The sequence below is a fragment of the Puccinia triticina genome, chromosome 4A (genome assembly GCF_026914185.1).
Source record: "Puccinia triticina chromosome 4A, complete sequence".
Lineage (NCBI taxonomy): Eukaryota > Fungi > Basidiomycota > Pucciniomycetes > Pucciniales > Pucciniaceae > Puccinia > Puccinia triticina.
In genome coordinates, this window is record NC_070561.1 from 7,829,873 (window position 1) to 7,843,955 (window position 14,083).

The 14,083-nt window shown below is 46.7% G+C and overlaps 1 protein-coding gene across 1 annotated transcript; it reads right to left on the reverse strand.

Annotated features, from left to right (window-relative positions):
* Positions 1–2,165: 2,165 nt before the first annotated feature.
* On the reverse strand, positions 2,166–13,999 carry PtA15_4A829 (uncharacterized protein; the record flags this gene model as incomplete). Its single annotated transcript, XM_053168753.1, has 5 exons — positions 2,166–2,589; positions 2,665–3,095; positions 3,159–3,335; positions 13,776–13,837; positions 13,966–13,999. 5 exons carry the CDS (start codon positions 13,997–13,999, stop codon positions 2,166–2,168), a joined length of 1,128 nt encoding a protein of 375 aa, XP_053019931.1.
* Positions 14,000–14,083: the final 84 nt, after the last annotated feature.

The following is a 14,083-nucleotide window of genomic DNA, read 5'->3' on the forward strand; positions in this document are numbered from 1 at the left end:
GTTCTCCTCTTGCATTTGCAGAGGCTGAGCTTGATCTGTTGGTTAACCCCTCCACCCTTGCATTTGTAGGGGCTTGAGGGGTTGACCTTATAGCCGTCCCCCGTTGCAATTGCGCAGGCTGATGGTAACCCCTCCGCCTTGCGCTTGCAATGTGCCCAAGGGCTCAAGCTGGGAAATCCCCCTGCTGCATTTGCTCAGGCTGGACAATAAATTTATGTATAAAATTGAAATAGAAGGTCAAAAGTCCCCCTGATACACTTGTAAAGGTTGGATGGATTAACAAAGAGATTAAAAATTTACTTTTAAACTCCCCTGACGCGTTTGCTCAGGCTGAGAATGTTTTTAATGCCATTTGCCCACCTCCTTCCCCTTGCAATTGCAATAAGCGGAGGCAGGAGATTCCGGTTCCTTTTCAATCATGGTTCATGATTTGGGGAATCAGTCCGAGGCAGCAATTTTTGGGAACTTTAAACTCAATTTTCACGGCAGCAAAGTCAAACATACTTCTGCCTGGAAATAAGGGACTGGGGGATTTAGCACCACATGGACAAAAGACAAACTGGCTGGCCCATCTGGGGCCTTTTGAAAAAGGGGTAGGGGAAACCCATGAACCCAATTTTCATGAAAGTGTGGATTTAACATACTTAGATTGATGCCATTCAACATGCAAGAGCTGGCCAAGGCAAAATGTGCCCTGATCTGGATTAGAAATTCATTTTCATAACCAAAAGTATTGAGAATTGTTTGCATTGAAGTCTGCATTGATATTTGACTGGGTGTTGATTTTCTATGTTTCAGCTGAAAAGTTGGAGACTTTTTTCAGAAAACGTGTAGTTTGAATTGACAACCCCATCAGTTCTTTGTAGAAATTGTCAATCCATCCTTGTAGGGAATTCTCTTGATCATAAAAATTTAATACAATACTAGAGGCCAAGGCGGCTTCGCCGCTGCAGATTTCAGGTTCAGTCCTATAGTCTTGTGCTTAATCTCCCTGCAAGTATGTGGTGTGAAGTTCACACCACATACTCCCATGCAGCCCCCAAATCTCTCAGAATTCCCACTCTTAATCTCCCTTGAGACACCTCCCCTGAGTTTCCCTCCCTGGGGAGGACCACCCTACCCAGTACCCACCCACCCACCTGAATCAAGTTCAATAAAAATCAACATTTTTTTCTACACCTCTTTATAGATTGGTCTTGAACTTCCTACTATCATCAACTCTCTGATTTAGGATTGCTTGTGACCTAGCTATTCATGGCATGAGGGAATATGAGGGCTCAATTATGTGTTGGTAGCTTAGTTTCCTTAGGTGCTACAATAAGTTTATTGCAACTTCACATGGATTTGAGCTGGTTCCTTGAAAATTAATGCTTGATCCCAAGGACCATGCTCTTGAGGAAGTGCTTTCAAATTAAACAACACAGAAGTTATTTAACCACCAAAGAGCCTACCTCCATACAATTTGTTTGTAATTTACATGCTATTGGCTCAAATTTATATGCAAACATAGCCAGTTTGGATACCAAACTATGTTTGGAGATGATACTTTTGTGCTTGGTCTTGAGCCTTGATGGATGCTGTCCTCAAGAAGTTAAGTGCAAGCTGACATGTATGTTGTTAAATTGCATAAAATGATTGTACAGCTTTCATGACTAATCTGGAATTAATGGGCCTGTAGGTACAAGCATTGGCAGCGGCAGAGGCGACCAAGTCGTTTCGAGCCGTTTGATGCTCCACATGAAGAGGTGGTTTGGCTGAATGAGGATGTTGAGTCTGCGGGAGCGGACCATGAGGTACGCGGACGTGAGGTCGAGCTGGCAATGTTTCATGACGTGTGCGATGACAATGGAGGCGCTGCGACTGACGCCGACAAGGCAATGCACGAGCACCTTTCCCCCGGCAACGCGACAGGCCTCGGTGAACGCCATGGCGCGCTCGATGTGCGGCCGGATCGAGTCCATCCCGTCGTCCGCCACGCCCTTCATGTCCAACATCTCCATAGGTCCGCTCTTCCATTCGTGCCACAGCGAGTTCACGACACGCGGCGTCGGCTGCGAACGGCGCCCCAAAGCGGCCGTTCTGTTGGTGCTGGTGGTGTGGGGCGACCAGCGCGGACTCGCCCATCGAGACCACATGGGTGATCCCCAACGCATTCGATGCATGGTTCAGGTTGCCCAGATAGACGAAGGGCAGGATGCGCGAGGGGAAGTGGCCGTCGAAGCGGGGGTCGTAGAACCAGGGATGGTGTGCCCGGGTCGTCCGCGGGGGGGAGGGCGTCGGGGCGGAGGGGAGGGGTGGGTGGCGGCGGACTTGGCGCTGTGGACGGAGGAGACGCCGAAGGAGACGCATCCGCGCAGGAACGAGCTGCGGCTTGGCTCATCGACCGCCATCCGGTGCATCTGCTGCGCCTTGCGTTGCTCGTGCAGCTCCTGCTCAATCCGGCTCTCCACCCGGCGCAACAGCTGGACGTCCGCGGGATAGACAAAGAACGAGCGGTTCTGGTCGTTCTGCAGATGCAGATAGGCGTCGGGAAGGGTGTATCCCAGGTCGTACATGATGTACGACGGCGCAAAGAGGGACGTCTCTGTACTCAAAGTAGAGACAAGATTAAAAAAAATGAGCTTTTTTTGGATGATGCGCTGGAGAGGAGAGGATAGAACGTACTATCCATCGTGACAGTGAATCAACACTTTTCGGCCAGCCCTGCCTTTGCCGGGTTTCGCGATCTTCTTGACCCATGTGCACAGGTCAACCAAGTAGCGCACAAGCTTATTGCGGGACATGGCCCCTGAGCAGCTTTGGCCGGTGCTCGGGACTTCCATGTGGATGATCTCGGCAAGCTCGGCAGAGAGGCTGCTGTTCTTGGCGCGTTGCTTGATGCTGTCGAGATAGTTTTGGTTGAGATGGAATTCGAGCGACGAGGTGATCACGGCCTGGTCGTGCGCTTCCACACACACATTGTACGGCGCATTTCCATACTCGTCTGTCATGGCGAAGTGGGAGGTCACCATTGGTGGGCGCTCATCGAACGCAGCACGCTGACGTGAGGACGATAGATCCTCTTTGGTAAGCGGGACATCTGCAGAATTGCCGAGCTGTTGCGACAATGTTATCAGAAATTGATCTAGGAAGGAAGAAAGAAGAAAGGATGGACGCACCCAAACGTTCTGGGCAATCTCCGAGGCTCTCGTTAAAGCCGCCATCTCTTCTCGCTCGCGCTCCAAGAAGTCAATCTTGTTGCGACGATAGCCCCAGCCGTCGACGGCGACAACATGGCTGAACTGGCGTTCAAAGACCTCGAAGGGATCAGAGGCGCGGCCACTTGGTTGGGGAGACTGGGAGGAGGACTCGGTAGTAGTGGTGTTGGTGGTGGTTCAGGTGGTAGAGCAAGGGGCAGGCTCAGAGTTGGCCAAGACAATGGTAAAGGCCTCTGTAGCGCGGGAAGTACCGCGCATGGACACTTGCAGAAGTAGGAGGCTTGAGGAGTGCCGGGTATAAGTGGAGCCAGGGAAAGACAAGGGACTCTTCAACCCGGGAGACCAAGGTCATGTACGTGTCGTGGATCTCAGCGAATTCGGTGGAGCTGATCATCTGGATGGTCTGTTGAGGGGTTTGGATGGATGAGAGCAGGGGTAAGTGTTTCACATTGAGCTGGAGACCTGGTTGTTGGCATGGTTCTCAATGGTGAGCCCAGCACCATCGGATCCCGGGCTTCCCAGAGCCGCGGTAGATTGTGGCTGGGGTGAAGTGTATTTAAGGGTGCTTGTTGGTAGGAGTCCTAGTTTGCCGAGTATCTCGCAACGGTCGGGAGGCTTGCGGTGGCAGTCTTGGTGTTTTCTTGCGATGGGTGACGGTCAGGAAAGAGAAGTGAGGGTGGAGGGTGCGCCTATAAATAGAGCGGCCTCTGGCAAAGTGGAATCACCAGTCGACTCGCTGTGCTGCACTTCCAGCCAGTGAGTTGACTCAAGCCCCTCCGCTGCTGCGTTTGCACAGTTTGAGGGTGAAAGGTGATGACCCCCCTTTGCAACTTGCCTTAAATGCGGCGCGCTGGGGGTCATCTGCCCAATACTTGCACCCTCTCTAGAAGAGGATGGGTATTGGGCTGGGTGTTTTTTTGGGCTGTTTTTTATTTTTATTTTTTATTTTTTATTATTTTGTAGGGGAAACCCTTGATTTTTGTTTTTGTGATTGTCTGTCTTTAATAAACTCAGATTAATGGCTTCTTTGAATTCTTCAGGGTCTATTGTGTTGTTTAATCTATAGCACAATTCAAGTAAATATTCCATGAATTTTAATTGATTTAGAAAGTCTGGAATATTAATGTTACCAGGTATGGATTCCTGTAGAATTTCTGGATGGTGAATCTTAAGGAACTTGACAATATAATAGTATAGCATAAATTCAAACTTGGACCTCTTTCCAGACAATTTTGCTGGAAGTTTGAAAAAGTTTTGAAGCACATTTTGAAATGTGAGGATCAATTCCCAATCATTTGTGTTGTTCTTCACTTGAAATTCTTTATCAATTCTCAAGAGTGATGAAATCCTACTGATATCCTCAAGAAAATTGGCTGAAAGGAACTGTTTCCGAATGTTTTTGAACTCTTCAGTTTCTTCCTCCATATCGTTGGAAGGATTTTTCAAATTTATCATGATTTCTTCTAGGGCATAATATTGGTATAGCATTTTTTCTTTGCGTGAAGTAACTGCATTTGATAAATTGTTATTATTGAGGATCCAGGAAGATAAAAAACATCAAATTTCTAGATGCAATCCAAGGCAACAAAAATCATGAAAAAATGAGAGCATACCAATGGAATGTTTGGTGAAATGGTTTATCATCTTGTCAATATACATAAAATCTTTTGAAAACCAAATGATACCCAAATCATTCTCAGATTCAAAATCATATATATAGGTGGCCATGTTGAGATTTGTTATTTTCAATCAGAGATAGAACTGCCGTTTCCAGAGACTTTTGTTTGATAAATTCAACATCTTTGAGGAAATTTGGTGACCCTAGCTTGCAAATCTGGATCAAATCCACTATTAGATATAGTACTGTTGAATATTCATAGCTGAAACCCTTTGGGAAGTACATGTTTTGCAAATGTGTTAAGATTTTTTTCACATTTATCCACTGCTCAAAAAATGAGTTTTCAAGGGTTTTTTCCAAGGCATCAGAAAGATCAAAACCTCTTCCAAGTTTTAAATATAGATTGGTTATCTTCAAAATTGCTTTATCATGTACTAGCTGCTTTAATTCATTATAAAATCCTTGAATTTCATTTATGAGAGTGTTTTGAAAGTTGTCGGAAATAGAAATGTAATCATTTTTTAGCCGAATGATTCTTGTCTCAATATCTTTGCATTTACTATCTGAAAGCATAAATTGGTCTTCTTCAATTCAAAAGAGTTAGATTGCTTAAGCAGGACACACAAGCTTGGGCTGTGGATATAAGACCAAAAACTTACTCTGCTTTGCTTTTGAAGATTCCTGCTCCAGACACGGCTTTTTTTTTATATTTCCTGCATAATCATCTATCTTGGCCATTTCACTAGAGCCTGAGGAAAAATTGCAATTTGTAAGGAAATTATAAAAAGAGAAGTTGAGCAGAAAAACTGAGGTAGCAACAAAATATTCCATCCTTACCCAAAGATATCTCTCTTGGTTGTTTCATACCAGACATTGCCAATTTGCTGAAACCCAGTATGTAAAGAGAGATTCTTAAAGATTTGAACTGTAGCTTCACCATAATTTAATGCTGTGGAAATTAGGCCAAGCTAACTGGGAGGACTGTTTTTTAAATTTTGAGAGTTATTGGTGGTAGGGGAAGGTGGTTTAATGTGACAAACCCCAAATCAATGGCTGTTTTTATTCCTATAAGCCTGATGATTGTCATTGACTTTCAGGACAAATCTACCTGCAGGTCTTACAGCTACAGTTTCTTTCACACATATTCAGTGAGACTGACTCAATGAATCAGCCCTCCAAATAAAAACACACAGATATATACTTCAAACATGCCAGTGTACACAATACCTAACCAGACTGCACCTGAAGCATAGCAGGATCAATAAAAGCCCATCCTTTTTTTAGTTCCATTTTGCAGTGGTTCATAATATGGGGGTTCACAATAGGATAAGAAGAAAATTTTAGAGTCAAATTTAAGGCCTTTGTCAATAAAAGTTTAAGACTCTGTAAGATGTAAAAGACTGGGTGTCCCCTGAAAATCAGAGCAATTTCTTCATCCCACTTTCTTAAATCCACAGAATTCTAGATCTGTGAATCTAAGTTTTGGGGTGTTTTTTTCTCACAAAAAGGGGCAAAACTTGCCCCTTAATCTCACTTGGCACGTTGAATATCCCCAAAGACCCAAAGGCCCTATGGATGACCCTCCAGCTGTGCCGGAGCAACAAGCAAAAGTGGGCCAGTTGGTAAGCTGTCCAGGGAGGGCCTAACCAAGCAGCTAGGGGGCTCCCAGGGAGGGGGCGGACGAAACCGAATCCTCTGCGGATCAATGGTCCCACTTCCCTCCCCTTATATACCCACCAGCACCACCGCACCACACCTCTTGCCACACCACGCCTCGCCAACCCGTAACTGCCACGGGGACGCTACTGATACCACGCCCGCCCATTGCCCTGGCGAAACACCACCCAAGACCGCCCCACGCCACGCCTTGCTCGGTGCCCGGCGCGAGGGCCAAGCCCTACCTCCGCCTGGGCTCGTCCACTCCCTTCGCCGGACACACCTCGCGCGAGTTCTTCCGGCACGAGCCTGCCCAGTTTCCGGCAGGGGGTTATGAGCAGATTGACTGGTCTGCGGGAGGAGGGGCAGTCTCCCTGCAGAAATCAGCAGGCGCGTATGGCGGGGGGACGGTGTATGGCTCGGCGTATGGCGGGAGCGCGACGCTGGACTGCCAGCCGCTGGTCTATCCGCCCAGCCACTCGTCCTTCAACCCCTACCACAGCTTCGCCAGTCTGGTGGAACCGACCCCTGCGTACCCGCTGCTGGCCGAGCAGCAGCCCGCCCTGGGCGAGTTCCGGAGCTTCTCGATGCCGCCGGCCGAGCAGCAAGCCTACCAGCATGCGACCAACTTCGCGCCCTCCGCCGCGGGTGCCAGCCGAGCGGCCAGCCAGCAGCAGTACACCGAGACGGACGGCTATGGCCAGCCGGCCTGGCAGACCGGCCTCCACGCGCCCGCTTCCGAGCCCAGCGTGCTCTTCCCCGCTTCTTCCGACGCCGACGGCGCGGGCCCGCTCGGCTGGCCCAGCAGCACCAGATGGCAGCCCAGTTAGCAAACAAAGCGCTACTGCTTGCCCCCCGCCGAGCTCGCCCGGGAGCCCTCCGGCGTCCGTCGCCGCAAGACCATGTGCAGGGTTGGCCAGGCCCGCCGCGCCGCCAAGCCCCAAGCAATCGTCTCAAATAATAACGCAGAAATACTCTCAGGCTGTATGGTCTTGCAAGACTCACTATTTTCCAAGTGATAAAGATACTTTGATATGGTCTCTGACATTTTGTGTTGATCTGTCTCTGAAGTTTTGTGTTGATTTCTGTAATCCAAAACATGAATTCAATTGAGATGAGAAGTGTGGTTTAAATTATCTTAAAAGAATCATACTTTGCAATTAATGAAATTTCAGAAATCCAGTATTGTTGGCTGAGGCAACACTCTTGACATAAATCTTTCCTGAAGATATAAGCTGTACTGACTCACGTCCTGCAATTGTTTGGGATGAATCCTTGAACTGAAGGCATGTAATTTTCTCAGGGTACCAGCCTTTTGTTGAGGAAACTGTTTGGGGTAGGTTTTCATGTGAAGTTGTTTCCCCTGCAGCGGCGTAGCCGCCTTGGCCTCTAGTTTTTTAAAAAACCTAGAAGCCAAGGCGGCTTTGCCGCTGCAAGCACCAAGTCACAGTCACACCACCAGCAGCTTCTGGAATTCTGAAAATTTACCCATAATCTACAAAGCAATTACTCAAAATGTCAGCCTGTAGGTAACTAACCGTGTCTGAGAGGGTTGTTACTAGCAGTAGCAAGATGATGGTGTAAAGAGCCAAGGATGGGCCAATGGGTTTGTGGTAAGACCTGTAAAAGGTTTCACTCTATCAGTAATCTTGACTGAGAGGCTTGCTCAATAAAGGCGCATCCAAATCAAGACAAGGTGTTAATAGGCATCCAAGGAATAACTCAACTTGGGTTCGTGGTTTTACCTACAGAAAGGTAAGGGTAATCAAGAGTTGATGTTATTCCCAAATTGAAATATGGGTGTGAATGAAAGCACTGTTTAACTATAGTATGGGTTAAACTTTGCTGTAATAATATTCTGAGGGATAAACAGTCCTGGGTGGTGTGTTTATATAGAGGGGGAAAAGAGCAGGAGGGGATTGGAGGCACTTGGAGGCGCTTCAGGACCAGGGGGGGACTGGAAGCGTTCAAGGGAAGCAGATCCTCATGAGGATCAACATTGGAAATGATCAGGGAAGTGTAATGATCAGTACTGATCACAGATCAGTAGCTGTGTACACTAGCTGATCATTGAAATCAATGATTCCATGCAGTGCTCTTTGAATTAGACTAGAGGCCAAGGCAGCTTTGCCCCTGCAGGAGCCAAAGCCACTCAACCTCTGCTAGCTCAAAATTGGAAAAAATTCTTTGCAAGCCCCACCAAACCACCTCAAAACCCTCAATGCTTGCCATGCCAAAAACACAAAGCCTTGGCTGGCAGTTGTTTCCATTGCTCTCTGTTTCTTGCCGGGGGAGGAATGACCTATAGCCGCAAGGGACTCTGTGAGGTTTGCTTGCCATTGAAGCTGCTCTTTGTCTCCACATTTAAAAAATCCCCCTTTTCCTCTCTCTTTCTCTCACTCTTGTCTTTGTTAGATAAGATTAAGAAGACACATTAAAATATGAAAAAGAGCCTTTCTGTTGAGCATAAATCATCTCCACATAATGATGGAGCGCTAGTTGAATACTAAAGCTCAAGTTTAAGATAAATAGGCAGGAGAAAGGAAAAATATAGACAATGGTGGGGAGAGCCTTGGCCTGCACAACATGGTTGGCAAGGTGTCCCAGAGGTGCTCAGGATGGAGGCATGTCTGCGGGGGACAATGAGGGTTATAACTGGGGACCAAGCAATCAAACATGTATGCGCTGAGGTCCTTCTGGAGCTTGTGGTTAGTGGTTGTCCAGAGCAACTCAGAGAGGTTCCGTGATTCCTTGATTTCCAGCTCCTGGTCATCCTTGCGACCAAATATTCATGCAAAATGGGCCAAGATCAATCTGCCCAGGAGCAGGTCAGTTTTGGTGAAGGCCAGCAAACTGAAATTTGGCAAGCAGGCCAAGCCGGGCAACACACCTGCGCTCTTGGGCCCGGTGACAAACAGTCTGTTCCCAAAAAACAACCGCGAGGCTGTGCCAGCAACAACCCTTTCTGTGAGAATGGTCAGTGATTTTGGGTTTACATTGATGGAAAGAGGTTTATGGAGGGGGGGAAAGCAAGACTGCTATCAACCTAGCGACTTGGTGGCGGCGACGCCAGCGGTTGGCTAATTCAACATAGTCTCATAGCGGTCATTGAGCACGCTGAAATTGGGGCTTGTGCCACCTATATTGAGGCCGATGATGCAGATCTTATCGATGGGGGTGGTACGACTGTATTTGACAATTGAGACGACCAGATGCAAGTCGGAGGTGCGCGCTAAATTTGTTAGCAGCATGAAATCCAACCGCATCGTCCACCGCTGCTGCCCCGTCAGGCCCTTGGCACTTGGACAAGCTGATTGTGTGTACTTGTGAGGCTTCTGTCCTGGTTGAAAAGAACCTGCCGGTTGTAGATTCTAGGATCATATTTTAAGCCAAGAAGATTGACCGCTTTTCAACTGTAATGAAGGTTGCATGTAGGAGGATTGTCCCGGATCCAAAGCCCCCAAAGGAGTGATACATGGGCTTGAACAAAAGCTGAGAGCAAATGCGCAAGGGCTGCGGGCGCATGTTTGACGCAGAGCCCAAGGATTGTCAGGGCAGAAGGGCTGGAGCAAATTGGCGGCTGGTTGGGCCTGGTGGAGGACCAGCAACAGGGAGGGTAGGAATCTGTCAACTGTGAAATGACAATCATTGGCAAGAGCCCACCTGTTCATTTTCTCTGTGAAGACAAAGGGAAAGGACGGACCAGCTAGTTGGAAGACTTGGGCCATAGCCTCAGCTACCTGGACAGAGAGGTCGTAATCGCGCAGCGCGGCAAGCTGAAAAGATTCCGGCAAGGATGAGGGAAGGGGTTGGAGAGGGCGGGTGAAAGAACGGCACCATCATTGACCACTTTTCCTTGAGCGCATGCAAGATCAGCGTCTTGGCCCTGGGAACACAGGCCTGTGTCAGTGTTGCCTGTTTTGTTTGAATGAAGGGGCAGAGGTGGGGGTGGGACGCACAAGGCATCAAGCTTGATCTGGTAGTTTGACGCCTTCTTGGGAAGATAGTTGAGCAGAAACAGCACCAGCTGTGTGGATGTGGAGTACGGTTGACTGGGCAACAGCGTTGTAGTTATGGCGAGGGCGAGATTGCAGTGGAATTTTGCACCTTCATAGTCAGGGATGCACGGTTTGTATTGGGCATTGGCGTGGCGGTGGGTTGTTGTTGTTGCGTGGGATGTGGTGGAGCTGTTATATCTAGTTGGCAGGTGTGTATAAATAGGAGCTTGTTGGGTTCAATAAATCCCCAGGCGTCCTCTGCCGCTGTACTTCCAGCGTGCGGTTTGTCCTCACCCCCTCCGCTGTTGCACTTGCGTAGTTTGAGGGGCTAAACTTGTTGGCCCCCCTTTGCATAATGCCTTCAATGTGGCGCTCTGGGGGTCATCCTCTCACCATTTTTTCACCCTGCTAGACAGGGATGGATGGTGGGCCACGGTGCATCAGCTTGCTGATGTTAGGTGGCTGGGTGCAGATTATTGTTCTATTTTTTGTTTTTGTGATATTGTGTTTTTTTTAAAAACAAATTGGCATGTGTACAGGGAAATAACTTTATGTTTTTTTTTCTGGAAGTTGTAGAGAGGAAACCCTTGATTTCTTTTTGGATTTTTGGAGATTTGTAGGGGAAACCCTTGAAGTTTTGTTTTGTGATTCAGAGGCTTTAATAAACTTAGATGTGGAGCACAAAGAAGGACATTGATGCAGCAACAATCACCTCACCAGCGGGCATCATTGACTTGGCCGCACTCATATCAAAAAGCCTTGCTACCAATCCTGGAGAAACATCAAAGCATACAGGCGCTGCAGCGATTCAAAAAGTTTTTCCTGTCACCAGTGGCCGTTAGCCCAAGCGTGGCCATTGGCTCCAGCGCAACTGTCTCATGTGCTTCGGAAATTCCTACTTGAGAAACATTGCCCATCAGATCATTTAAGGTCACACCCCCTCTCCTTCAACCCAATTCAGGGTGTGGTTGTTCCCGGAATTGAATATGTACTTGCTTTTTTCCTGCTTGTTGATTGTCTGACCAGAAAACAGTACTGCAAATGGAGGGAAAGCCAACAGGAGCGCTGCGCTGAGACCAGATTTTGGTGTCTGTTTCAGGAAGGGAAAAAGGCCAAGCTTCTGAAATAGATATATCGCCCAACAGGGTTACCTGCACCTCCTTTGACTTGTTCGCCGGCTCGATTGGCAGACAGAGCCATGTGCAATTCTTTTGGCCCTTCATATTCATCTCCTTTTACAAATTCACTTTGATAGTTTGACTGATGCCTAGACTGTCTGCAACAATTGGCTTAGCTCGAACTGATAGCATTGCATTTGGCATCAAGGCAGAACAGCTGATCCATCTGCCTGACTTTCTGAGTGTTGCAGACAGAAAAGAATCAGGCAAGGAATCCAATAAGGAGCGGGTCTAACTGGATTATAAATGATTTAATGGCCCGAGCCTTCACAAGGTACTCACACATCCAAGAAAAATTCACCAATCAGATATTCAGAGGTGGCTTAGGTGTCAAAAGATACTGCTCCAAGAAAGACCAAGGTCAGGGTCAGGCTTGTGTCAACTTGCACCAGTCCCAACGGATCCCTGGGGAGAGTGGAGGTTGAAAGATACCATCAGTGACTGTTTTTTGGTAGTGCAGCTTCCAGGACTGAGGATTGATTCCAGCGGGGGCCAATGGGACAAGTGTCAAAGTCGGAAATGTGGTATGGTTGGGTGAGGGGCGGGGCAGAGTCCAGTTATACTGTAGGCGGTGAACGTGGTGATGAAATGACCAAGCGCGGCAAGGGAGATGTGAGGCGGAGGACTGGCAACAGTGTCAGCAGATAAGCAGCAGGTGTGTGGAGAGGGTTATATAAAGAAGGGGCAAGGACAGCTGTTTGTCCCCAGGGGATCTGGTTTTGTCCTACCCCCTCCCTGGAGCCCCCTAATCACTTGATTAGGCCCTCCTTGATTTTTAATGTGACCCACCCTAGTTTTTTGCGTGTTGCTGCGGCACGGGCTGGAGGGTGATTCCAAGGTGCTCTCCGAAGTGTTTGGGGGATAAATTCCACAGATTTTTAAGAAAAAAATATGGTAAAACCATGCACCATGATCTTGAGTTCCACAATTTTGTGGATTCAATAAACTTGGATAGATGCTGGTGGAGAATCCAGCTGTACAGGCCATTAAGGGAGCTTATAAAGAACGGCTCACCCAGTGGCAGTGGGTACGCCACCCAAGTACCGTTGGTACCCGCCTAGCCAGGTACAGGTAAGGTTACAGGTGTCTTGTTTGGGAAGAAGAAGGATCCAGGACCTGTACCCACCACGGGGACCCAGGTCCCAATTGCTATCTCAAGGCATGACACAGTCAGCTTGGGATGGGCAAAGGGAGGGTTCAAATTTATCTCAGCGCTGGGGAAACTACATGACTTACGGATTGCAGCAGCGCAGATGACTTGGCCTCTAGTATTTCAAAAACAGCCATTTCCAGCATTAAAAGGATAAAGAATGAGAAGAAGAAAAACCCAAATTAAAAAATGATAAAGATTGAAGAATCACAATATTGGATGGCAAACAAAAAACAGAAATCAATAAAAGAGTGATGAATTATTGAGTTTGATTGCATGTACCACTGCAAGCACTAGTAGAAAATATTGGAGTGTTTGTCCCAATTCACAAAGAAGATCTCAGGAGTACAAATTCCATGGTACAAGATTGGAGGATTTTTGCAGTTGAAATTTGTCTTGATTTTTAATCTTCTGTGCTTAGCCTAACATCCTAACTGCTTCCTTCATAGAACGGGTAAATTGAATTGTAAACCCAATTTGATTTTCATAGAAATTATCAATCCATTCTTGCATTTCAATATGTTGATCATAAAAATCTAAAATTTTGTCAATTGGTTCTTTGCAGTCTTGAGCTTCTACTGTGATGCTTAATATATCACATAATTGAATTATATATTCCATGAATTTGAATCTATTTTGGAGGTCCATATGATCAGTTTTATTGGGTGGAGATCCCAAAAGAATTTCTGGATAATGAGTATAGAGGAACTTCACAATTTGGTATTCTAGCATAAATTCAAACTTGGACCTCTTTCCAGACAGTTTTACTTGAGGGCTGCAAAATTTTTGAAGTGCATTTTGAAATGTGTCATAAATCCTCCAATCTTTCAAGCTTATCCTGACTTCATCTGCTTTGTATATTCTAAAAATAGAACAAATCCTGTTGATATCCTCAAGAAAACTGGGTTCAATAAAGTGTTTGTGAATATTTTTGAATTGTTCAGTTTCTTCTTCCACATCATCATATGGATTTTTCACAGTTTCAATGATTTCTTTCAGGGCACAATATTCGGAAAACATCTTGTCTTTGGGAGAGGTGACTGCATTCAAGCCATTTCCATTCATGTAAAATCAGGAAAGATCCAGGGAATTAACAAAAACATTGACAGCTCTAACTTAAACCACTACCAGTGAAGACAATGGAAATCTTGAAAATATTAGAACATACCTATGGAATTTTCAGTAAAATGTTTTATCATCATGTCAGTCCTCAAAAGGTACTTTGAAAACTTGAAGATGTCTATACCACGCTCAGAGTCAAAATCATGCAGGTGGCCATGTGAGTC